Genomic DNA, 25,971 nt, shown 5'->3' on the forward strand with positions numbered 1-25,971 from the left:
GCAGAAACTGTTGGAAAGTTGCGTTCATCATGACCTTTCCTCCCTCCATGCAGTCTCAATGTTTCTGCACATGATTTATTCAGCAAGGTAATTGGAGTTCTCACATGGAGAATCAAGACTGTAAAGGCAAGGATTCCAAGACACAGAAAATGCAAAGGCTAGTTTCTTAAGGGCTAGGACCAGAGATGGGCACAATATTGCTTTGATTCTACTCTGTTTGCCAAAGCAGTCAGAAGCCCATTCAGGTGCAAGGGGAGAAGTCATAGAATAGTGTAGATATGGTCTGTTTCCCAAAGTTTCATGTATGGAAAGCTTAGTCCTCAGTGTGGTGACATAAAGGTGTAGAACTTATAAGAAATAGGGCCTCATGGAAGGTAATTAGGTCATGAGTCCTTGATCCTTATTAATGTATTAATGCTTTTTCTCAAGTGGGTCAGGTCTCATTGACTGAACTAATTCCTAAGGAATGAGTTATTATAAGGGATTGTGGCACCATCCTTGAATCTCTTTCCCATATGGTAGCTCACTAGCTTTAACCTCTCCTGCCATTCTGATATAACCTGATCACCTACCATTAGGCCCTTACCAGAGCTGATAAGATAGCTGGCACCATTCTCCTGAAGCTCTACAACTATGAGCTAATTAAAACTTACCTTTATAATTTACCTGGCTTCAGGTACTTTTTGTATCAATAAAAATGGATTAAGATAATGTATATATGCCATAACTCCATGAGAGGAATGTAAAAAAAAACTTATGGCCATCTTTACAAGGTCATAGTTTGCCCACTGACCACACACAAAACACATTCACAACTTCTCATGTTCATTGAAGTTCTCATTGACTTATTGTTAGGTATTATGTGTAAATACCACTAGGACTGGGATTTACACATTTTTTTTTAAATTGAGAAAGAGTCTGTGGGAAAACATTAAATTTACTTTTTATAAGAGCTATTAGGTAAACAACGAGAGTGAGAAAAAAGAATAATTTAATTATTCACTATCCCTTTTTATTTATTTTTAATAATATATGCAAATAAGTTTTTCAAAACTATTTTATCCTTTTCATCCTGATTAAAATACACTCAAAACTAGTATGGCTGATAGAAGTGTAAATTACTTTGTCACAAGAGGGCAGAATTTTCATATGTATTAAAAATAAATGCCAGTGCTTCAAATAATTCTGAAGCTAGGTTAGCTTACATTAGAAATGAGGAAAAAGGAAACCAAAGCAAAATTAACCCTTCAAAGTAATTATTTTGACAGGCTACTTTTAAATTATTGATAAGTGGATTTTGAATTTAAAATATTTTACATCAATAAAGTAAAATAAGCAGAAAACCAAATTTTAATCACAATAAAATTTTATTATTTTAAATGTTTTATGAAGATGCAAAAGCCTGTGGAAATAGTATATTAGATTGTGAATCTAGAATAAGGAAAATGATGTAAAATTGTTTTAAAGCAAAGTAGTTCAATGAAACAGAATAAAAGACACAGAAAAATAAATAAGAACTTCTTATATGATAAAGGAGTCATTTTAATTATTTGGAGAATAAACAAGTATAGATCCTTAACTTATGCCACACAATAGTATTAATTCTAGTAGATAATACATTTAAATGTTAAGATGAGAATTTGTGAATATTCACATAATAATTAAAAAGTTTCCTGAGTCTTTCACACAAGTCATTCATCAGGATGGAGGCAATGGTGACTTGGGCACATACTGCAAATTCTCCAATTTGTTTGCAGTTACCTTTGCAAAACTGAAGGCAAATGACAAAGAAGCTATATTTGCAAGAATTATAAATAACAATCATTACTGTCCCTTCCATATAAGTTCTTCTTAAAAATAATTAAGAAAACTATGAACATTCAACAGAAAAAAGTAGACAAAGAATACAATTCATCCAGACTAGGAAATTACCAATAAGCAAGAAAAAAGATTCCACGTTCTTTCCTCATAAATTTCATTCATAATAAATTATATGAAAATTTAAACATCAACAAAATGTTTATTTATTAGACTGGTGATTAGGAAATACTAAAGAAACTAAATTTCTTCTGTTGGAAAATGAGCTGTTTCATACACAGCTGATAGAAATCTAGTGCAAATATTTTCACTGTTCTGATTTTGTAGTAATCAGGACAGGCTAAACATATGTTGTATTAAGACCATGCATTTGTCCTCGGACCTAGTTTATTCTTTAGGTCTGGTTTTATAAATGCTGATGATAAACCCTATCTGATTTATTATATGATCTTTTTGTGTGACCATATAATGGCTATGATTGTAGGTTATCTTTCATTCACCTTAAGAAAAATGACAGAACAGCCAGTGTAGTAACTTGCAAATAATCAGGGCTAAGTTGCAGACTTATCTAAAGAACATGTAACCAAAATAGGGAAATTTTGTTACTACCAGTTGCCAGTAAATATATTGTAAAATCACTGTTTTTATTTTGTAGGTGATTATGATATCATTAGAAGCATGCCAAAACAGACTGGTGAAAAGTAAAACATGCAAATTTTTTCTTTAATGAAGCTTGGCAGAACTTGTTAAAAGAAGAGAAAAGAAAACTAAATTACCACTCTTTTTCTGAAGAGAAAACCAGGACAAAGAATATTGAGCAACATAACCTAAGTGACAGATAAGAAGTGATAGAACTCAGATTTTACTACTGAGATTGTTACCAGATGATCTATTATCTTTACTTTTTAAAAATGCGATTTAGGAATATATTATTTAGAATCTAAATCAAAGGCTTAAGCCACAATAGAGAATTAATGTAAAACTGCTGATTTTAGGAAAAATTTTGAACCAGAGTCTCAAATGCCTTATTGCTTTCTATGGTTTCTGCTTTCTCTCCATAATATATTTAGCTACCCACCATATCTAAATAGATATATCTAAACAGATATCTACATAATTTACATGTAAATTCATTCTGCAAAGAGCTTCAAGTATTTCACTTATCCACAACATGAAAAATACAGCTACTGAGAATGACTAAATCTGCATTTACTGTTTTTTTTTTTTTTTTTAGAAGAATCATCCATTATTAGCCCTACTTGGACTGGTGCTAATCCTGTTACTGTTGGTCAAAAACAAGAGATGGCAGGGAAGATTGATTGGCTGGGGTTGGGTCATGTACATTTAGCTCCTTCAAACATATGTAATCTAAGGAAGCTGTGCCATTATTAATAGTTACTATACTGTAGAATATGGTGAGGGGGATTGGTATTTATTTATTTATTTTTGTAGTGCAAGGGTTGCCACTTTTTAATTTTTATTTTGAGATGGGGTCTCCCTAAACTGCCAACGTTTTCCTTCAACTAGAGATGCTCCTGTGTCAGCCTCTTGAATGTCTAGGATTACAAGACATTATGCCTGGCAGGAATTGGTTTTTAAGTGAGATTATTCAATGTGAGGCAATCCATGGAAAGCATGCAGACATAATCAGGTTTCTGAATTTCAGAATTAAGGACCAGGTGCTGAACTATGCTGAATTCAATGATTCTACCATGTAAGGGCTTTTGAAAGCCAAGCTCTCTAGCCAACAACTCTGCCTTATATTGTATTTTTCTTTCAAGCTTCAATAAAGTCATGCTTCAATTTCAGATTTGTTTAAGCAAGAGACATAAAGCTTTAACTGGGCAAAAGAAATAAGTGAATTGTTTAAAAGTAGTTAAGGATACGGCATTTCATTTTTCACTCATCTTAGTAGGAGGTAGTATTTTTAATTTAAAAATTTATTTAAATTCTGTTTGCTTTGTTTTTTTTTTTTTTTGCTACTGATATCTGTCTTCTTAAATAAACCCACTGCATTAGTTCTTTGCAAATATCTTGTCTATATTTTCTAAATAGTGCATACAATATGGAGTAAATACAACTGAATCTTGTGGAAATGTGGATCTGAAATAGAATGATTAGGTGATCAAAGAATAAAAAAGTAGTTTTTTCATATATAGTTGTTTCACACAGAATATTGTATGAATCCTCCATTTAACTTACCCAAATTTAATAGATTTGAAATTTGGACCAAATTATGTCTTTGCATCGAGCCACATCTTTAGACATGCTATGTTCAGATTTATACCAAGGAAGAATGATGATAAAATCAATTCCAAAAAAAAGGTAATCATGATAATGGTTCAGCATATTTCCATTCAAAAGTACTGTCCCAGAATTGTAGACCCTGAAAGCAAATCTTTAGTACTAACCACATGGTATTATACTGAGGCACTGGAACAAGTTCCATGAGACTTATATTCTGACTTTTCTCTGTAGAAAAAGGCATGTGTCTTTGGACAAATGAGCTTGGGCTTCCTCTTCTCTGTGGTATCATTCTGGAGACAAATGTCTGGCACATAATAGCCTGAATAAGTAGTAGTTATGGTGATTATTAACCTTTTTCCGGGTCAGTTCTTTTGCTCCATTCTTTCATTCATCTACTCAGCTATTCATTAATATCTACTCCTGACATTGGATAATGAACATTTCTAGCGATAAACAAAGAAAATTTGATTAATGTTCTTTTCCTATTATTGCTTAGTTCTTTGAAACAGTTCAGTGAATTTATTGCCAGTGTTCCTCAGAAAAGTACACTATGATATCTGGCACAAATTCTTTCATCTGGTTCCCAACTACTTCTGTGGTACAGTGTATCAGAATGATTGTCTAAATTCTACTTTGATGGGGAAGGAGAGGGGTAGAAACTGTTGTTTAGGTAGCTGGGTGGTCTGTGGGAGGAAAGTGGAGAAGGGTATCAGTCCGTCAAAAATATAGACCTAAGATTCCATCACCCGTAGCTGCTTCTCCATTTTCATGTACAACACACAGCCTGATCTTCTGAGCTCTTATTTATTATATAAATATTATATATAATATAGTTGAAATATTTTTACACCTTTGTGACTTACAAATAATAATGTGATACATGTATATGAGGTATAAGGATCAAATAAGAGTAATGAACATTTTCATCTCATTAAATATTAATTATTTCTGTGTGTTGCAAACTTTCTTATTATTCTAGTTATTTTAAAGTCTATCAAAAATTGTTGTAACCAATCATTACCCTCCTTGGCTATAGAAAACCAGATGTAACTACTTTTCTTTGAACTTTAGTGCCTCTTATCTAATGTCTTCCCCCTCCTTCTCACTCTATTCCATTCTATCATTCTATGAGATACATTTTAGTTTTTTTTTTTTAAGTGGGTTTAAACTCATGGAGTTTGTCTTTGTCTAGCTTATTTTATTTAACACAATGATCTCCAGTTCCATCCATGTTGCTATAAATGACAGGATTCAGCCTTTCTATGACTGAAAACATTCCATTGCATTTATTTGCCCCATGTGTCTTCTCCATTCATCTACTGATAGATACCTTGATTGATTCTGGATCTTGCTATTGTAACCAGAACTGAGAAGAACATCAGAGTACAGGTATTTCTGATCTGATAATTTAATTTTCTTTTTAATTTGCTTACTATGGAGATACCAATATTTTTATTTTCTGAATATAATATTTATCTTAACTACTTTTACTCCTGTGCACTTATTTTGAGGATGGAAGTTGGAGCAAATTACTCATTGATTTGTACTAAAATATCTTGTGACAGGGTCCTGACCTTTGTTACCATCTAGAAATGGACTTTTAAACACAATTAATTTTTTAAAAACTAAAATTGATATTTTAAGAATTTCTAGTTAATAGAACACACTAATTTTTTTAGACCAAAGTATGGTATAGACATTTGAATAATTTTTTTAAAAAGTACAGTACTTGTCTGGACTTAAAGGCTTGGGTTAGTTGAAGCAAAATGCCTTATCATAATAAATGTTGTTTAAGAGTTACTAAATTTTTACCAGTTAGTAATTTTTTTTTCAAAATATAATGCCAGATTCTTAGGCAAGTTTATTTGTTATTAAAGGACCCTAAAACACATCAAAATAGTATAAGGATTATGTTAAACTGAAAACATCTGAACAAACAGAAGCCACAGGAAGAAACTTTATCTCAATTTCTCTTTCCTGACATCCAAAACCACCCAAACTTACAGCTTCCATAAATCCCCCACTGAGGGAGTTTCCTGTTCAACTTTAGACTGATCTCTATTACTGGATGTGAATAATCAGCTGCTATAGTTCATCCATTTGAGGAGTTCCTGGTCAGGAAGAAGGCTGCCAATCAGCACTGGTATGAAAAATTGTGTAAATGAGCCCAGCAGCCCTTCCAGACTTTTCCCCTGAAGCCCTTAACACCCTTTCCTTTGTTAAGTGGGTAGACAAGTGCTTGCACCTGACTGTTTAGGAAGCCACTCCTCACAGAGTACTGCACCTGTGTGAATTAAACTTTTATCCTGTATGACTGCTAATTTTTGTACCTTGACAGAGTCACCAGGTCAAACATAATTCTGGGTGTTTCTGTGGAGGTGTTTTGAGATGAGCTTAACATTTTAGTTAATTGACTGAGTAGAGCAGATTGCTCTCCATAATGTGAGTAGGCCTCTTCCAATCAGTTGGAGGCCTGAATGGAAAGAACTAATCCTGCCTGAAATGTTAATTTTTCTGCTTGGCTGCCTTTATACTGAAACAACAGTATCTTCAGGCCTTCGGACTAGAGCTACATTATTGGCTTTCCTGGTTCTCAGGTCTTCAGACTGAGCTCTCTTTTGACTGCCCTGAGTTTCTAGCTAGTCTATTGACAATCTTGAGACTCCTCAGTATTCATGATTTTGCGAGCTAACTCCTTATAATAAGTCTCTTTACCCATAAAAGTGCACACTGATTCTCTGGAGAACTCTGATAGATCCTGCTAATCTATCTATTTATTGTCAATCAAATTGTGGACCCTGACCACCTGGAAGTAATTTAGCAGGGAAATATTTTCCCTCCAAATGTTTTGAGAACAAGGAAAGTTCTCAAAGTATGGTCAGGACTTCCTGCTTACTCTGGAGGCTGCAGATGAAATCTAGGGAACTCTGATCAAACTGACCAAAGGTAAGCCTTCCCACAGGTCATTCTGCTGGGTCTCTGCTCAGAATCTGGTGGAGCAAGGTAAAAACAATCTTTACTTGCCCTTTACAAAAGAGGAATTTCCAAAATTTAGATTTACAAATTTTTTATTGTTATTGTTTAGAAAAGATTCTTTGACTGGTGTGACTTGGTTTGATTAGTACTTCAGAGAGGCTTCCAAGAGATAGCCACTGTATCCACTTGTCTCTCTCTTGTGCTATTGTTCTGTCTTATACTAAGTGTACTTTGTTATAAAAAGTGAGAATCAAAGGGTAAAACACAGTCAAAGGTACTATATGTATGTTGTTTTAGTTGGCCTCACAGACACATTATCTAGAGGGAAAAAACAGACCTATCCCATTGGTAGCCCCCTAAACCTCTTTCTTGAGATGAAAGTGAAGAACTGGTTTAATTATAGATTTCCTTTTACAACAGGGTGTTCTTATCCTCACCTTTTCACCCTACAATACTTCAGTATTTACAGTGAAGAAATAAAGCACATTGGATTGAGGAGGAAGTCAAATCTATTAATTTGTGCAAAAAGTATGAACCATAAACTCTTTCATGATCCCTCACTACTCCATGGTCTTTGCCATGGCCCTTACTTCAATCCAGCTCTCATTCCTCTTCAGTGATGGAGATCCCCAGTCTATTCTACATGATTGCCTTACATCTATAGAAGTGTGCTCAAAGCTGAAAAATTATTCTCAGACACTTCCTTAGACTTAATCCTCTTCTTCAATATCCTTTGCAAATGAAATTTTTAGGGAAACACAATTTGCTGGCTGACTTATGGATCAACTTGATTGGGCCAAGAAACACCAAGATTGCTGCTAAAACATTATTTCTTGGTGTCTGTGAGAGTGTTTCTAAAAGAAATTAGCATTTGAATTGGTAGACTGACAGAAGAAGATCCTCTTTGCTGATAGGGGTGAACATCATCCAATTTGTTGAGGGCCCCAATAGAATAAAAGGGTGGAAGAATGAATTGGCACCCTGTTTAAACTAAGACGTTCATATTCCCTGCTCGCACATACTGGAACTCTGGGTTTTCAGGCCTATGGACTTGAATTGGGATTGACACAACTGCACCCCCCACCCCCAGCACACATTCATACACCATTTTCAAGCCTTTCGACTGGGACTTGGACTTATATCCTTATCTCTCCTGGTTCTTGGGCCTTTAGACAGATGGAATTATACTGTTGGTTTCCTGGTTCTCCAGCTTGCAGATGGCAGATGATGGTGTCTCCTGGCCTCCATAAACTTATAAGTTAATTCCTATAGTAAACACCTCTCTCTCTCTCTCTCTCTCTCACACACACACACACACACACACACATACACACACACACACTTATACAGACATGGACTAAGTAACCTATCCATCAGCAGTGAACCATATATATAAGGCAATAATCCTATAGAATTACAATGGAATTGAAAAATTCCTATTGCCTGCTGACATTGCAGCCATTGTAACATCATTGAGCAGACACACATGATGTATTACTTGTTTACACAGACCTTCTGTCTTCCAATTGTATAAAGGTATAGCACATGACAATTATACACAATATAAAATATGTGTTGATGATAACAACTAGGTCACTGGCTTATGTATTCATTATTCTATATTATTTATTGTTATTTTAGAGTGTAATTCCTCTATTTGAAGAAAATAGTTAACTGTAAAACGTCCTCAGGCAGGTCCTTTAGAAGGTATTCTAGAAGTCATTGCTATTATAAGAGGTGATAGCTCCATGCATGTAATCATCTCTGAAAATCTCCCAGTGGTAGAAGAGATAGAGGTAGAAAGCAGTAATAGTGATGATCCTAACCCTGTGTTGGCCCAGGCTAATTTGTATCTCAGTTTTCAAAATAAAGTATAGGGATAAAAACCAAAAAAATTAAAGCTTATTGAATATGACAAAAGAATATTTTTGTAAAGACGTGCATTGTGTTTTGTTTCATTACAAAAGTCAAAATTTGTAAGTTTAAAAAAGTAAAAGTATTTTGATAAACTAAGTTTAATTTAGCATTGAAGAAAATTATTTAATACATTTACTGTAACTTCAATGTACATGGTTTACAAAGTCTACAGTAGTGTGATGGTTTCGATGTGAGGTGTCCCTCTAAAAGCTCTTGTGTGAGACAATTCAAGGTTCAGAGGAAAAATGATTGGGTTCTGAGAATACTAATTTAATCAGTGAATAATTTCCCCTGATGGGATTAACTGAGCTGGGAAAACTGGGTGGTAACTGAAGGCATGTAGGTTGTGGCTGGAGGAGTGGGTTACTGGGGGCATATATTTTGTATCTGGCGAGTAGTGTCTCTCTGCCTCCTGATCATCATATGAATTGCTTACCTCCACCACACTCTTCTACCATGATTTTCTGCCTTATCTTGGGCCCAGAGGGATAGAGCCAGCTGTCTATGGACTGAGACCTCTGAAACCATGAGCCCCTAAACAAACTTTTCCTCTTCTAAAATTGTTCTTGTCAGGCCTTTTAGTCACAGCAGCAAAAAAAAAGCTATCTGAAACAAGTAGTCAATGGTAATAGCCTAGGCCTTCAAATTCACTCATGAATATAGTACTCACTGAGTCACCCAAAGCAAATTCCAATCCTATAAGCTATATTCATTGTGTCTTAATAAATGTAGCCATTTTTATCATTTGTACCCTTTTTTACTGTATCTTCTCTGTATAGACACAAAAATAACATTATGTTACAATTGCCTATAGCATTAAGTATTCAGCCTAGCATGCTGTACCAGTGTATAGCCTAGGAGCAATGGTCTATACCATATAGCCTAGCTATATAATAAGTTATTCCATGTATTTATTTGTACACATGCTCTGATATTTTCACAATAATAAAAATGCCTAATTACACTTTCCTCAGAATGCATCTCCATCATTAAATGACATATGACTATATATCTATAGATAACATATATTCATACATTTAGCCACACATGTATCCTATTGGTTCTGTTTCTTCCATGAACCCTAATATATATAATAACTGGTTACACAATAGTTTTTTCACAAGAAACACCTGAGGCATACTCTTTGCCTTCTCTAAGATCAGCTCATTGTCAAACTCCTAGTTTTACTAACTCTCATACTTTGTCAAAGGAGAAAATTACCATATTTACTGATTCCAGACATAGTTTTGAAGTTTTGCATGTTATTGGGACAATTAAAAGTCTTAGATTCTTGGCCTTTGCCAGCACTCCTATTGCCAATGGACATAAATATGCTGACCTATGATAGGCTGTTCATCTTCCAACCGAACTTGCTTTTGTTTAGCACACACCAATAAAAACTAATAATCTCTAAGAAACAATAGGGCTTAAAAAGCTGCTGAAAGTATCCTGCATTTATCCTTGATATTACTATTGGGCAAGTGTTGAACAACCTGAAAAAGACAAATGGCTATCAAAGGCTGCCAAACAATGATTAGATGTATTTATTATACATTGGAACAAATGCTCATGCTGTAGCCCCCTATCATTTGACTCTTATCTCCCATCTAATAGGACATATGTAAAAAAGAGAGGAGGTCAGGAAACTTAAGGACAATTGGTTCTGTCCTAAAATCCAAAACATTCTGACCAAGCCACTTCCCCATGCATTGTTTGTTAATCTCAACAAGTTTCTGGAAGTAATCATCATATTTCATGGAATTATTTAAGACACATTCTGCTCTTGGCAGTAGTCCAAGTAGACTCTATAAATTTATCTCCAGCCTTTGCATATTCTCACTCTTTGGTTATTGTCTGTCTGTTTGGTGGACTAACTGAAACTATCAAACCAGATATGCTGATTCTAAAATAAAATAAAAACTGAGGTTTTCCCTTATTTTGGCATTCCTTTATAGATCAAATCAGATCAAGCCACTTTACTGTAGAAATAATTGTGATGGAAAATACTAGGGTAGTCATTGAAATTTGATATCTCCTATCATTCTCAAACCTCAGAAGCAGAGAAGCATTACCTCTCTCCTCTTTCTCCTTTTATAAAAATCCAGACCAATGCTGGGTGTGGTGGCACATCCCAGCAGCTCTTGAAGGTGAGGCAGGAAGAACCCAAGTTCAAAGTCAGCCTCAGCAACTTAGTGAGGCTGAAACAACTTAGCAAGATCCTGTCTCAAAATAAAGAAAGAACTAGAAATGTGGTTAAGTGCGTGCCCCTGGGTTCAATCCCTGGTACACTCACACACATGCAAAGCTAGACTACCCAAATAGGAGACATGGATTTACCCTGTTTGAATTAGCTTTTGGTTGCCCTATTGCCAGGCATCTCTAAGCCTCTCATTCCAGGATGAAGCAAGCATTATTGGATTTTCAATGAAGAGTTGTTATGATGCCTATTTATATACTATATATATATTTGGAATGTATCATCAACAGGTGTAAAAAGTGTGGCTTCTACCCACTGACAAATCCTGCCATCTTTTTCAATGAGGAGATAGAGTACATATCAAAGTTTCTATTTATTTATTTTAAATAAATGTTATAGTGTACATTTAAGGTATACAACAGAGGGCTATGGGACACATAGAAATGGTACAATAATTACTATAGTGAAGCAAATTACTGTGTTCATCATCTCATAGTTACCTTTGTGTGTGTATGTGTGTGTGTGTACAGCAAACTCTACTCATTTAGCAGAAATCCCTAATGCAATTCAATTTTCCCAACTATGGTTTCTCATGTCATACACTAGTCTCTAGACTCGTGCATCCTAAATCTTTGTAATTTCTATCCCTTGACTTGTATCCATCGTTCCATTTCCTCTGAATCCTAACCCAGGTAACTGTTCTCTAACCTCTGTATGTTTGACTTCTATTTTGGATCCCACAATCAGAGAGATTATAAAATATTTTTCTTTTTTGTCTGGCTCGTTTCATTTAGCATAATGTTTTCCAGGTCCATTCATGTTGTGACAAATGACAGAGTCTCCTTTTTACGGTTCAGAAATATTCCATATTAAACATACACACACCACAGTTTATGTATCATTTGTCCACTGATAAACACTTAGATTGTGTTCATATCTTGGATATTGTGAATAACGCTGAAATGTACATGGGAGTACAGATATCGCATCAAGGTGCTAATTGCATTTCCTGTGGGTGTATACCTAAAAGTACAATTGCTGGTACACATGGTAGTTCAATTTTTAATTTCTTTAGGAATCTCCTACTTTTTTCCACAATGGCTGCATTAATCTACATTATCACCCACAATGTGAAAGGGTTTTTTTTCTCCACATAGCTAATATTTGTTCTTTCCTGATGTTTTGGTACTAGCTATCCTACTGGCTGTGAGGTTATATCTCTCAGTACTTTTGACTTGCATTTTTCTCATGAATAATGTTAAGCACCTTTTCATTAACATCTGACTATGTTAGTGTCTTTTTAGATAAATCTATATATTTAAATCCTTTCCCATAAATTGAGGTTTTTGTTCTGTTATTGAATTGTATGATTTCCTTCTAAAATTTAGACATTAGCCCCTTGTTAGATATATGGTTGTAAAGAAATTTTTCCCAAATGGTAGATTACCATTTTATTTTATTGACCCTTTCCTTTGCTATGCAGAAGCTTTTAGCAGTACTGAGCATTGAATGCAGTGGTGCTCTCCCACTGAGCTGTATCTCCAGTACTTTAAAATTTATTTTTAAATCTAGATACTGAGAGTTGAACCCAGGGGCACTTTATTCCAGTCCTTTATTTTTTATTTTAGGGCAGTGACCCACCAAATTGCCTAGGCTGGGCTTGAATTTGTGATCCTGCTACCTTGGCCTCCCAAGTCACTGAGATTACAGATGTGCTCCACCATCCCAGCATGGTCTACATTTTATTGAGGTAAAATTACTGGAAGGAAATTTCTTCCTTTGAATTGAAAACATAAATGGCATTGAACTGTTCTTAAGTAAAAAATACCAAAGAAATACTATAATCATTCTCTATAATTTGACTGTAAAGTAGGTTTCTTTCAGTTCTCTAATAACATCACAGGGAAAGAGAATGACATTTAGATGGATATTTGCTCAATCACAGAAAAGTATTCCTGGGCTTAAGGCTCTACCAAGGGAACATGGAATAGAGCTTACCCATTCTTATCTTTCCTGGTGACCAGAACTATAGATGAGTACATTTAAGATCTGGAGTATCCCCATCGGGTCATATTTCCTCTGTGGAGGCTAAGATGAAGGTTTCCTCTATCTTCTATTTCTCAATTCGATTTTGCTATTGTAGCCTGATGGAGGTGCAGGGAATATGGAAATATATAGATGCTAATACAGCTGATGACAAATGTCATAAGTCACCAGACCTCATCCTTGTGGGTCACAGTTTCTACCCTGACCTTGTTCATGTTCAACCTTGATCTCTTTATTTGTTGTGGCAATGAAGTATATAAAAGGTTATTACTCAAATGGTCAGGGCAATGTAGACTCAGATACTTGGTGCCACTTTCTTCACCAGATATCCTGCCTTAAATGCCAAAGTGTGAGGCCCTTTGTACACAAACATCACAGAATAGATGTACCAGGTAAGTCATCCTAGAAAACTCACTTTTGAACTGAAACATCAAGTTTCATTCAATAATGTGGATAGTTTTTCCAAACTGAGGACTTATGATTTAGAAAGAGCAATTATAAGAATCTACAAAGCAATGATCTAGATATTTAATATCTCTATGTGGTTCTGGAAGCTTCCAGTTGTACTCTGAAATCATCCCATCTCAGATACACTGACTACCCAACAAGGAGGAGGTGGTGCAGTCTGCAGTGAACACTTCTGATTGTTTTTAAATCAGAAAGGACAAGTAGCATCTGATTTACACCATTTCAAAGATGGTAATATTCTATATCACATTAAGGAGACATAGCCATTTAATTGCATTGACCCATTCCCAGAACTAGAAGACTGCTTCAATGGGGGTGGGGAAATGTGTTTAGATTTGTTCCTTCTTGCTTATTCATTTTTCTAATCTATATTATTATTTTCCTTTTCAGATATCATACAATATAAATATGAACTTGACTTTTCTTTCCATAGCAATTGGTTCAGTTCTTTGTGAAACTTCTTGTGAAGTTTCAAGTAGGGGAAATGAAGTGACCACCAACTCACCAGAATGGCATAAAAATGACTTTAAATTGAAAACATATGAACAAACAACAGTCATTGAAAGAAACCTTTCCAAGCTTATCTTCACGGTTAACTAGAGCCTTCTGACTGCACAGCTGCCAAAAATCTCCCTCTTTGAAGGAATTTCCTATTTGGAAGAAGACCGACTCTTAGCACTGGAAGGTGAGAGTTCACTTGCCATAAATCCTTCCCTGGTGAGCTCCCAGCCAGGAAGAAGACTGCCCATCAGCGTCTGGGTGAAAAATGGAAGGCTCCCAATGGAACCTGCCATATGTTACCACTGAAACCCCAAACTCATTGTCTTTAGTTTTTGTATATAAACCTTTACCCTGGCTGCCCTTGGAGCCACTTTTTTTAGAGTGTTCTCATACGCTCTAAACTTTTCTGTTAATCTGTCTGTTTGGGACTGTGATCTAACTTCAATTGTACGTAATTTTTCTGATTTTGCCACTTCCTCATGCATTAGATACTGATTTATAAAAATTAGAAAATATGAGAATATGCATAATGTCTAATTTTGTTCTCATATTTAAGATTCTTGCAGCATAGTAGAATGGGTTCAGGCTTACTTAAAAGTGAACAGATTTTGAGAGTGAGAGATTAAAAATTGGAAAATAAAATCCCCAAAGTTAAATAATTTTAATAATTCTTAACTCAAATATACAGCATTGGGGAAAACTGATAACTCAAAATTTTATAGGATGGTGACAGATATTTCCAGGGATATTTTATATTTTTTTATATATGTATTTTTTTAAATTGTTTAGATCTTTTATTTTATTTATTTATTTATGTGCAGTGCTGAGGTGCAAACCCAGGGCCTCACACATGCCAGGGAAGTGCTCTACTGCTGAGACACAAACCCAGCCCCTATTTTATATTGTTTAATAATGAAATACACCATGGTAAAGGTGACTTTTCTAGTCTTCCATGTGTTTCAAGTTGGTTGACTTGTTCAAGTTAATACTGAGATACTGTATTAGCTTTCATTGCTGTGAAGAAAAGGTGCCTGACATGAATAACTTAGAGGAGGAAAGATTCATTTTGACTTATAGTTTCAGAGCTTTCAGTCCATGGTCAGCTGGCTCCATTGCTCTGGGCCTGAGATGAGGCAGATCATCATGAGAAAGGTCATGGTGCAGGACAACTGGTCAACTCATGTCAGCAGAAGGAGGGGAGAGAGAGAAAAAGAGAGAAAAGAGAGAAAGGGAAAGAGATAGGGAGGGGGCAGAGAGAGACAGATAGATAGGTAGATAAAGACAGATAAAGGGTAGGATGGGGAGGGAGACAGAGAGACAGAGAGAGAGAGAGACAGGGACAAGATAAAGTCCCCAAGAGTAAATCCCCAAGGATGCACTCATTTTTACTAGGTCCCACTTCCTACACTGTCCAATAGTCTATTCAAATCATTAGTCTCTCACTTAACCCACTGATGACGGCAGAGCCCTCATGATATACTCACATCCCAAGGATTCCCACTTTGGATACTGCTGCATTTGGGACCACATCTTCAAACACATGAGTCTTTGGGGGACCCAACATATCTAAATCACAACGTGCACTTTCCTGTCTGTGATGGAAGAATTTAACAAAAATATTTTGCAGTTCTAACATTTTAATTAATGTAATAGTATTTCAAGATATATTTCTTACACAAAGCTATTCTGAATTGCTAAGAAACATTTTTTATATACTTCCAATAATACCAATCACAACAAAATAATTTAGGTTTAAGGTAAATTACAGAATTAAAGAAAAGATTGAGGTGAAGGTGAAGTTAAGCTTTTTAAAGATATGCTATTTCCTAATTATGTAGAAGCCATTTTTCCCTTTGGCTTGATTCTAAATTGAAAAAAAAAATGTGAATGTAAAAAGAAAAGAGTATGAGTTTCAAAAGCCAAAAACAAGAAAACATAGTTAAAACTACATAAAGCACTAGTCAGTTTTTCATATTGATCAGATTAAAGTAGATTAATGTTTGTTCTAAATTCTACTATACTCAGTTAAATTCAGTTACTCCTTTTGTTAAAAACAGATCTTTATTCTTTTAAACAGTAAGTATCTATAAAGTGCTATTCAACATGCAAAAGAAACATCTAAGCATGGCCCTTCCTACTAAATTTGGTGTTCTACTCACAAAGGAGTTGCATGATTCTTTCAATTAGCTTTAATAAATATAATTCTTATCATTCTAATTTATGGTGGGCTATAAAATTAACAAAAATGTTTTAAAAAAACCCAATTTATTTAACGTGTATCCTATCTTCTAAAATAAATGAACCCAAAATGGAAAAATTTTTTGGACAATTAAGTATTAGATATCAAACATTAATGAAATATCATTCTATTTACTTATTCATTATCAAGATTTAAATACATTAAACATATCCTCTCAAACTTGGATGGCAAAATAGGTACATAATGTAATACTTACATAGTCAACTTAATGTTCATTAAAACAAGTAAGAAGTAAAGAGGCAGGAATCCCCATTGAACTCATATAACAAGTTAATGACTCAAAAGCCAATTCAATGATAATAATCTTTCCTTTGGTATCACTGTCATATGTCTTCATTTGATAAAATAAACCTGAAGTACAGTAAGGCTCAGAAACAACTTGAGTGAATGTAAAAAATAAAATGTTATTAACAAAAGAAACAAAGCCTGTTTATAACATATTCACTAGGAACCACATGCAACTCTTAAATATTTGCATTGCTTTCTTTTGGCAAATCTAATATTCCTAATCACAGCCTAATTGTACTTGAATATTATAGGAACAATCTAGAGAAATCACAGTACCTTATCCACAAGTGTTCAGTAGCTGACTTTTAGTTAATAGTTTAATGAAATTTCATCATCAGTACTAAAATAAAATGATACAAAGTATATTTCTTATTGGCAATGGGTCAAATATATTATGACATACAAAAGTAGTACATTATATTATTTTTAAAAGCTTTTGTCATTTGAGGCAAAAATTGAATAGCAAATCAGATACGTCATGTTTTCATATATTTCAAAAAAGACAAGACATTCAAGAAATTGGTCAGTTTTCTTTAAACAGAATTGAGATCAATGAAGATACATATTATCTGAAGGTAATACTAATATCTTTTCTTTTTCTTACATTTTCTGAATTTTTGGCTGAATTCATTTCCTCTATTGTTTTCTGTGCTACTATCACTGTCACTGGTTTGCTTTTGCCTCTTTCGGGTATTCATCTGATAAAGGTCAGAGTCACTTGGTTGTTGGATAGTCCATTCATAGGAGCTAGGTCCAGCATCTAGATCTGGAACATGACTCAGTGAGGAAGACCCAGACGTGCTATTGGGAAGTTGGGCTGTCATCTCATAGTAAGGAAGCTGCAGCACTGGATTATGTGCATGCCGCTGCTGTGGGGGGGAAAAAAAAAAAGACAACTTATATACCAAAACAAATCCAAAATGCTAAGTTAAATGCATATTAAAAAGTCTAATGCATGTTAAAAGTAACATGAATTATGCAAATAGTCATGAGTAAATCAAATTGTATTTTGGTATAAGAAAGGCAGTGACTTCATAGTAGGAGTGTGGGAGCTTCCTTAAATCCTTAACATAAACATTTAAAGGTTTATTAGTTTACTACAATATAGATTATCAAAGAAATATAATGCAAACCACATATGTAGTTTTAACTCTTCTAGGAGCCACAATATAAGAATAAAATGAAACAGATGAAAATTTTTACAAATATATTAATCTCAATGTATGATAGAGAGATGATAACTAAAATTTCTAACTACTCAAAGCAGATTAGAAATAAACTGTGATACCTTGAACTTGTGTTTCAACTCACTTCCATCTCTACCAGAGAGAGGGGGGGGGGGAGAGAGAGAGAGAGAGAGAGAGAGAGAGAGAGAGAGAGAGAGAGAGAGAGAGAGAGAGAGAGAAGAATAGAATAGAATAGAATATGTTGGGAAAAATACTTTCATAGTTTCAGATAATGAGTGGTTGTTCATTAATATTAACTATTTGAGCACCAAATACTAAGAATGTTTTTCATGTTCTTCATAAATTTGTGTCATATATATGCTAAACTAAATGGGTATCAAACTTACCATTTTCTGAAAGAAAAAATATTCTTGAGGTAAAGCAGTATTATTAATGGGAAAAAACTGCATGGGAAAGGAAGATCTGCCCAAGATTTCTTCATTCCTTTTGAGAAATAAAAGGGAAAGCAAAAAAATCCTTAAAATTCTTAGGTACAAATATTCTTTTCTCTTAACAACTTAATGAGGGTTGTCCATAATTAGAAACAGAGACAGAAAGAGCTTCTCTGGTAGCAGTTAGAATTAAATATCTTAAACAAACACATGCAAATAATGTTATTATATTGATAATGTAGTGTCAAAACAATACATTAATTAATTATTTCATTACTAAATATTGAAATTTCAACATTCAGAGTCACATTTGGTTTTCTGATATGAAAATGTTAGACCAGCGCTTGTATTTATATAAAGAAATACAACATTTAGATAGTAACAGAACAATAGCAAGTCATTAATCATCACTGGGCATACACTTCAATCTTCTACAGATATAAAAACAAAGAGGGAGAAATTATCATCAATTTATTTTTAAAGTACCTTTACTATGTAAATATATAAACTGTACTCCTTCCTAAATGGACTACTAATGTTAACATAAACATGTTGACTGATATCTTCCAGGCATTAAGATAATCAAAACATCTCTAATTAAAAAACTGTGGTGTTCCCCACATTTCATTTATACATGTGATCGTTGCTCTTATGGAGATGTTATAAATCCTGGCTAGGTTCTGCAGCTACTCTTCAATAGTCTACTAGCTCTATAGTATACCCTAATTTTAATGCTAACCACTAATCCTTAGGCTAGGAAACATACTCTAAGGGAGGCTGAAATCAGCACTGGCAGATGGGAAGCAATGACAGAACGTCATTTATAAATACTGAGAGTAGTATCCCAGAAGTCAGTAGAAGTCAGAAGTCCATACTTCATTAAGAAAGAAATTAGAAAAATATAAGTTGTTCCATAGGGGTAAACTGAATAAACATTGAGGCTGCTAAATGGCTGATCAGAAAGTTCTCATCACCTGAAAAAGAGTAGCTCCCATATAACAGTGGGGTTAAAAAATGAACAGGAAGAAAGGATGCGAAAGAAAGATAAAAATATTTATTAGTGAGAGGAAGAAGAAAAATATGGAAGCCCAGTTAGGAGACAAGGTGAAAGGTGAAGGGAAATTACAGAGTGGGGAAGACTCCGCAGCAGAGGTGAGATAAGCTGCATTATGAAAACAAGTGTCAATTGTCTAAAACCAGTATCTTTCCCACGTGAATCTTTGGACACATAGTTGTCTGCATGGAGGAATCACATGTAAAGTAAAAACTGTTATGGATTGATACATTCTCTTCATTTTCAGTTAATGAAACCCCCAGTACCTTAGAATGTGGCCATATTTGAAAACAGGATCATTGCATATGACATTGGTTAAGACATGTTCATACTGGAATAGGATGGATCCATAACACTTTATGACTGGTATTCATATAAAAGAGGAATATTTGGAGATGAAAACAGAAGAACAACATGTGAAAATAAAGGCAGAAATGTGGGTAAAGCTTCTGTCATTCAAGGAATACCAAACAATGCTATCAAAACAACAGAAGATTAGGGGAGAGGCATGGAATAGATTCTTCTTCACAGCTTAGAAGAAACCAGTGCTTCTAATACTTTGATCCTGGATGTCTAGCCTCCAAAATTGTAAGACAATTAATTTCTGTTGTTTAAGCACTCTATAGTACGTTGTTACGGTGGCCCTAGCAAATTAAAAATTAGTTCAATAAAGAGAAAGGCATACGAGGCAATAAGAAGTCAAAAAACCCATTTACAAGGAAGACTAATGAAGACTAGATTACATTTGCACATCACAACCAGGACATGATAACTCATTCTCATACTTCCTTTATGAGATACCAAATACTAGAGAAAAGTACTACCAATGAAATGTAGTGTCATGGGATATACATATAACTTTTTTGACATTATAGTCTAGACTCTGTGATGATTTACAAACCATGTATCAAACATAAGATAGTTATACTGCAATCTTCTATTGCCTGTCTAGTCTTTTAAACTCCAAATCCTACAAATATTTTGTTCTTTTCCCAAACCCAAAGAAAATGAAGTAGTTTTTTGCTCTTGGTATTAAAGAAGAGGGGAAGCTATTACATCACATATATGGCTCAATCCATAAGTCTATAATGATTTCCCTATCTTAGTAGTAATTTTCCTTTTGTTGAATACTTACAATATATTCAGTATTTTAAGTACCTTGTATTTATTATAAAATTTTATTCTCATAAAAATTTTTTAGGTATTATTTTAATTTTAGAGATAAGGATACAGAAAGGTAAAATAACCTCCTCAGAGTCATAGCATTAATAAAGTGGCACTGACAGAATTCAAATCCAGGCAATCTGATTTTATTACCTACTTTATTAAGTTCTCTTTATTCTCCCCAATATAGAAATTCTGGGGAGAATAAAAATATGGAGCACACTTATTTGGGGTTTAATACTTCTGCCAAAGATAATTCTGGGTATTTGCAAGTCCCAAAAGGTCACTCTCCCATGCCTTAGGGGGCTGATACAGTTAACAAGGGATAGGATGTTTGGTTATTATTAGTTTATTTGAAAATATTCAGTTCTGCCAAAGACAACAAGAAAACAAACAGGATGGACAAAATTCTTAAAAATGCTTAGTGTAGACTGTAAGCAAGCTAGCAGTTTATTAATAGCAACGGAACTGTGAGGGATAAAATAAGCAAGAAACCTAGGAAGCCAAGATAGAATTCATAATATATATTAATGGATAGTGAATGATTTAGATCTCGTAAGACATAAGAGAGATGGATACCTACTCTTGATCATGCCTAACAGTTATATTTCTCTTCTTTCCTTCATTCTGCCTAAAATAATCTGAGATAAAACCTACAGAAAACAAGATGATGAACCAGGATGCTCCTCATCAAGAAAGTAATATTAGTTCCAGGAACTTTCCATCTGAAGGGATAGCCTTGCTCAAACATACACTCTCGTCCTCATCACCACACTATCAGTAGGGAAGGTTGACAGCAGAGAAACAGTCTATGAATATTAATATAACCAGAACTCAGTTACTTCATCCTTCTGCCCACTTACAATCTATTCTAAGTGTGCTAAACTATCCACCAACCTTGCTCTTACTTTTCACTGTGTTTTTTACACTGATTTAATAAACACTATGACTTTGGAATCTTAAAATAGTTTGGGAGCCATTAGGTACCATGACCTCTGGATACCTTGCCAGACAGTTTACTAGAAGGTTATCACTGCATCAATATATCAGGCTACAACAAATTCTAGAACACAGAGAAGTTCTAAACATTAGTAAAATAAATAATTGAATGGCTTAACATCAGAAGACTTAATTTCAAGGCTAGCACTTTATCATCCTTGTAACCTTGAGAATTGGTTAACTTTTGTGTCTGCATTTACTGAAACATAAAATATGGATAACAATATTTCTATGATCCATCACAGCAAGACTTTGTATGCTTAAATGATTTAACAGCTATGAAAAACATACAGAAAATCATAAAGAATACCTCAAATGTAAATCTATGTCACTTACTACTTTAAATATTAAAACTGACCTTTACATGAAAATATTTTCTCTCACTTTCCATGGGTTCAGAAGAAATGAACTTCTTAATCTAATCCTATGTATAAATAGTAATATTCTATAATAGTCCAGAATAGGATAAAAATCATCCTCTCACATATTTATTATTTTTCATTAATATAGATAATAAGAACATATTTATTTGCTTTACCTTTATGAAAAAAATATATTTCTAATTACCTGTAGGTATGTGAATTTATCTTAACACAGCTCTCAAAATTTTGGTTAGCTGGTTCTGAAGAGCGAGAACTTCCTTTGAAAGAAATACAATGATTACTTTAGGGTACAACTACTTGGAGTTTAAATATTAAAGCATAATATAAATCAATCTTTAAAGACATAGTAGTGACTTAAAATTCCACAGTTACATAAAATATGTGCATATCTATCTCTCAAGTCATATTTAAAGATTATATATATTACTGTAAATGAATGAAGTATAATCAATATTTATCCAAAAGCAAGTCATAAATAAGAATAAAATGATATGGAACTATATAAGATATATGATGTTGTTTTGTAATACTTACCTAGAAACTAATAATTACAAATGTCAGCACTCTTTGCCTCCAGGGTAGAAGGCATGAGTTCTTTAAACTGCTCAGACAAAAGCCAAGTCAACTTTTTATAGGATGTGTCAGAATATAATAAGCTCTGGCCTATTCTGTCAGCCTGTTGAGTTAACTGGGTAGAATCAAAGAGCATGATGCATCCATGCATTAAAGTAAAAAAGAAAATGTGAAATGCAAAGAGAAGAACTTTTATTATGCAAGAAGATATTGCTTTTTTAATTCTTATTTTTCATTTTTAGTGGATCAAGAGAAATAAATACCAAAGGAGTGATACATCAATAAGCCTGAATGATTTATGGCAGTGATACATCAATAAGTCTGTACCATTTATAAAATGCTTAAACACAGTATTCTAAGAATCACTCAGATGGTCTCAATTGGTCCCTGAAAAGATGTGAGGCCAAGTGTAATAGTTTTCTGGGCAGCTAATCACAGATGCCTGGTTCCTAGCATGAATTCAGGACAAGGATTTGAAGCCATCGAGTCAGGAATCTTTCCTCCCCTTCTAGCAAGGCTCTACAGGTACCTTTGTCCACTTTGCTCTTATAGGGGCTTAAAACAGCTCCAGACAACAGAATGAGCTACTCGGAAGGGCTAATTTATCCACTTATCTTCCAAATAGTAGGTATTTGATACCATACATTAACAGTGACAAGAAGATTGGCAAACAACCTTGCTATATAAAAGCTATTTATGTACCTTCAGTTCATATAAATTTGATCAATTTTAGTCAATAGCAACCATCATAGCTATCTCCTGATTTTAAAATAGTACATTTTAAATTTTACTTAAGAAGAGATGCTACAAATTTGGTAATATAACTGGCAATACAAATTAACTATATAGTATTATAAATTAGATATGTGTTTGAAAAAAATTAAGAGACTACAGAGACACTTTTATTGTCTTATACTACAAGGAAAACAAAATGCTTACAACTTCTGAGACTAGCAGCAACCACAAAACACACTTTGAAAATTCATCAGTGAGAGAACCTACCAAATCGATACTGCACATTAATTGGTCTTCCATATAAACGGATTCCATTCAGCAAAGCTATTGCATAAGACACTGATTCTGGGTGCTTAAAGCAGACAAATCCAAAGGATTTCGGCTTTCCTTCTCTGTCTTTGCATATAGTCACTTTGGTTAGTGGCCCAGCCTACGAGAAACTTAAAAATTATTTTCTCATAAATCCAAAGATTTATTTTTACACTCAGAAAAATTAATTAAACTTTAAAGAAAAAAAGGTTAGCAATAGCTTTATGTAGCTCTGCTAATAATGCATTTTCCTTACAAACATCACACTCATACTTCCTCTATATTTTCTTTAGCAAATTCTCCATGGGCAAAAAGTAAAAAGCTTACTTCCTGATCTATTACATGAGGTTTACATTTCATTTAAGTGGAAAAAGGAAATCATAAAAAATGAGAAGATAATATATATTGCCTTGTGGATCCACACAATTGATAAAGATCCAGTCCTTATGGACTAGAAATCATATATTTTTTTGTACAGGTAATTGAAACCCCACATTCATCTCTCCCCACCCATTTTTTTTTTTTTGGGGGGGGGCTCAACATGAAAAACCCTTGTTGAAGACAATAATTTTACATTCCTTTCTTCCTTTTTGGTGGTAAGATTCAAATTATATTGGTTTAAAAAAAAGATAAGGTTTACAGGTTTTGTTTTAAAGGGCAAACTTACAAAGGTAGCAAATTAAAAGGATAAACATAAAGTCTTAAAAATATTTTTCAAATAATAGAAAGTTTTACAATTAGGAGAAGAAACTGTGGTCCTAAACAGAATATTCTCTACTAACCTATGTGTATCTATTATTAACATAGAGACACTTTAGTTTAGAGATAAAGTGGGTCCTTCAAAACCAAAGAAATTCTTTCACCTCTGGTACTTATACTTAATCCTAGACATTTAGCTCTGCTATTGTCTCCCTTGGAACCTTCCCTTATTCTGACAGGAGGAAGTCACTTTTTATTTCTGTTAATTTTAGTTAGCATTACTACTAATACAGGCAGCAAACACCTAGTAAATGCCAGCTATAGCTTTGCTTTATTTAGGTTAGCTAATTTATTCATCACAATTGCATCATATTATTCTTCACAGTCTCATCATATTGTAGATACTATTACTCCCATTTGACATTTGAGGAAACTAAGAGACTTATGTACTGGCCAAAAGTCACACTGCTGACCTAAGAGCCCCGCTTTTCCCATACTATATATCCCCGTCTTTGGTAGATTATCCTAAATAATGGTAATTAATGTTCATTTTCCCCTTTAACAAAGTGTAAGGAATGTTTCTAAAAATTTTACGTCCAGCACCATACTTCGTGTTTTCCCTGTGATTCTGGATCATTAAATGGTTAGATGAGTGGCTGAATGAAGATATACCTTTGGCAAGTGAGACGTCCTATGCACCACAGGTAAGTGTTTACAGAACACAAGAGACTGAATCCCAGACTTAATCCAGACCTCAAAAAGTTTCCTAAAGTCCTCTTGGAATGCAGGAAAAGACCTTGACCAGGGAATCAGTTGGTCACAGTCATGGTATATTGGTTGTCCATCATCTTGCATCTCATTTATCATTCTAGAATAAAAATACTCCGCATAAAAGGGCTTAGGAGGATGAGTAATATATATGAAAACATTTTTAAAAGCGACACCTCTCACTTTGCAGAATGCAAGGCATAAGGGTGCTTATTATCTGAAGGAAGACAGTGACAGGGCTGTTTTCTACTGGAGCACATCCAAGGCCCCGGTAAGCCCTTAATGAGGGCTGGGAGTTAGGGAGGGCCCAGCCACTGCCCATCCTCAGAACTCTGCAGTGGGGATGGGGCTAAACCATATCCTTCACCAGCCGCTCCGCTGGGGACAGGTGCATCCAGTCAAAAATAATGAAAAGCACCGCACAAGAGAGGGCGGGAAGGGTGCCGGGCCGCCGGTGGTCCAGGTGTGCCCCGCCCCTCCGCCGCCCCTTCCCCGAGGACGGTACCTGAAGGAATAGCTCGTAAAGAATCTCTTCCCGCACGCGGGGCTCTAAATTGCCCACAAACACGGTCCTGTCGGCCTCCTCCTGAGCTGGGAACATCCCTCCGGTGTCAGCCCCAGAATGGAGGAAGGGCCAGACCCGCCCCCTTGCTCCGCTTCACTGCGCTGCTGGGGCGAGGGAGGAGGGACGGGAAGGGGAGCGCGCTAGTAGTGGAGCTAAGCTGCGGGCCACGCCCCCCGGGGCCAGCGGGGCCCGCCCACCACGCTGCCGCCACGCCCAGAATCAGGCCTTGGAAGAGTGTTAGGTAAGGAAGATTGTTGTTAAGGGGCTTTGCCCTTTTGCTTGTAGAGGGTGCTCTCTATTTTCTCCTGCTTTTTATAGTCTTTATTTAAAATGTCGGTTGAGTAAATCCAAAGTCAAAGACTACAGAGATGATTTAAGGTTTTAGT

At 34.8% G+C, this 25,971-nt stretch overlaps 1 protein-coding gene and 1 non-coding gene across 3 annotated transcripts; one reads left to right on the forward strand and one right to left on the reverse strand.

The window, feature by feature from the left end:
• Window positions 1-2,113: 2,113 nt before the first annotated feature.
• Window positions 2,114-2,245, forward strand: LOC124083823 (small nucleolar RNA SNORA72). The gene has a single exon (XR_006848926.1). It is a non-coding gene; the product is annotated as a small nucleolar RNA SNORA72 (small nucleolar RNA).
• A 14,763-nt stretch (window positions 2,246-17,008) lies between these two features.
• Rbm11 (RNA binding motif protein 11) lies at window positions 17,009-25,701 on the reverse strand. Of its 2 annotated transcripts, XM_046430550.2 has the most exons (6): window positions 25,526-25,660; window positions 24,925-25,120; window positions 23,512-23,674; window positions 22,121-22,193; window positions 18,292-18,388; window positions 17,009-17,587 (listed from the first exon to the last, which is right to left on the reverse strand). In XM_046430550.2, exons 2-6 carry the CDS (start codon window positions 25,117-25,119, stop codon window positions 17,300-17,302), a joined length of 816 nt encoding a protein of 271 aa, XP_046286506.1. In that variant the 5' UTR covers window position 25,120; window positions 25,526-25,660; the 3' UTR covers window positions 17,009-17,299. The 2 variants fall into 2 exon arrangements, with proteins under 2 accessions (XP_046286506.1, XP_046286507.1); XM_046430551.2 differs by lacking the exon at window positions 24,925-25,120 and having other exon boundaries at window positions 25,526-25,701.
• Between the last annotated feature and the right edge of the window lie 270 nt (window positions 25,702-25,971).

This window comes from Marmota monax, unplaced genomic scaffold, assembly GCF_021218885.2.
Source record: "Marmota monax isolate L192 unplaced genomic scaffold, Marmota_monax_Labrador192_F-V1.1 WCK01_AAM20220418_F8-fsc00016, whole genome shotgun sequence".
Lineage (NCBI taxonomy): Eukaryota > Metazoa > Chordata > Mammalia > Rodentia > Sciuridae > Marmota > Marmota monax.

Bases quoted from the DNA above. Each gene is read 5' to 3' on its own strand.
- Rbm11 (XM_046430550.2), bottom strand. From the start codon at position 25,119: ATGATAAATGAGATGCAAGATGATGGACAACCAATATACCATGACTGT. The intron at 23,675-24,924 runs GTATATCTTCAT...AGTTTCTCGTAG, and splicing joins GGACGTCTCACTTGCCAAAG to GCTGGGCCACTAACCAAAGT. The intron at 17,588-18,291 runs GTAAGTTTGATA...TCCCCCCCACAG, and splicing joins ATTTTTTCTTTCAGAAAATG to CAGCGGCATGCACATAATCC.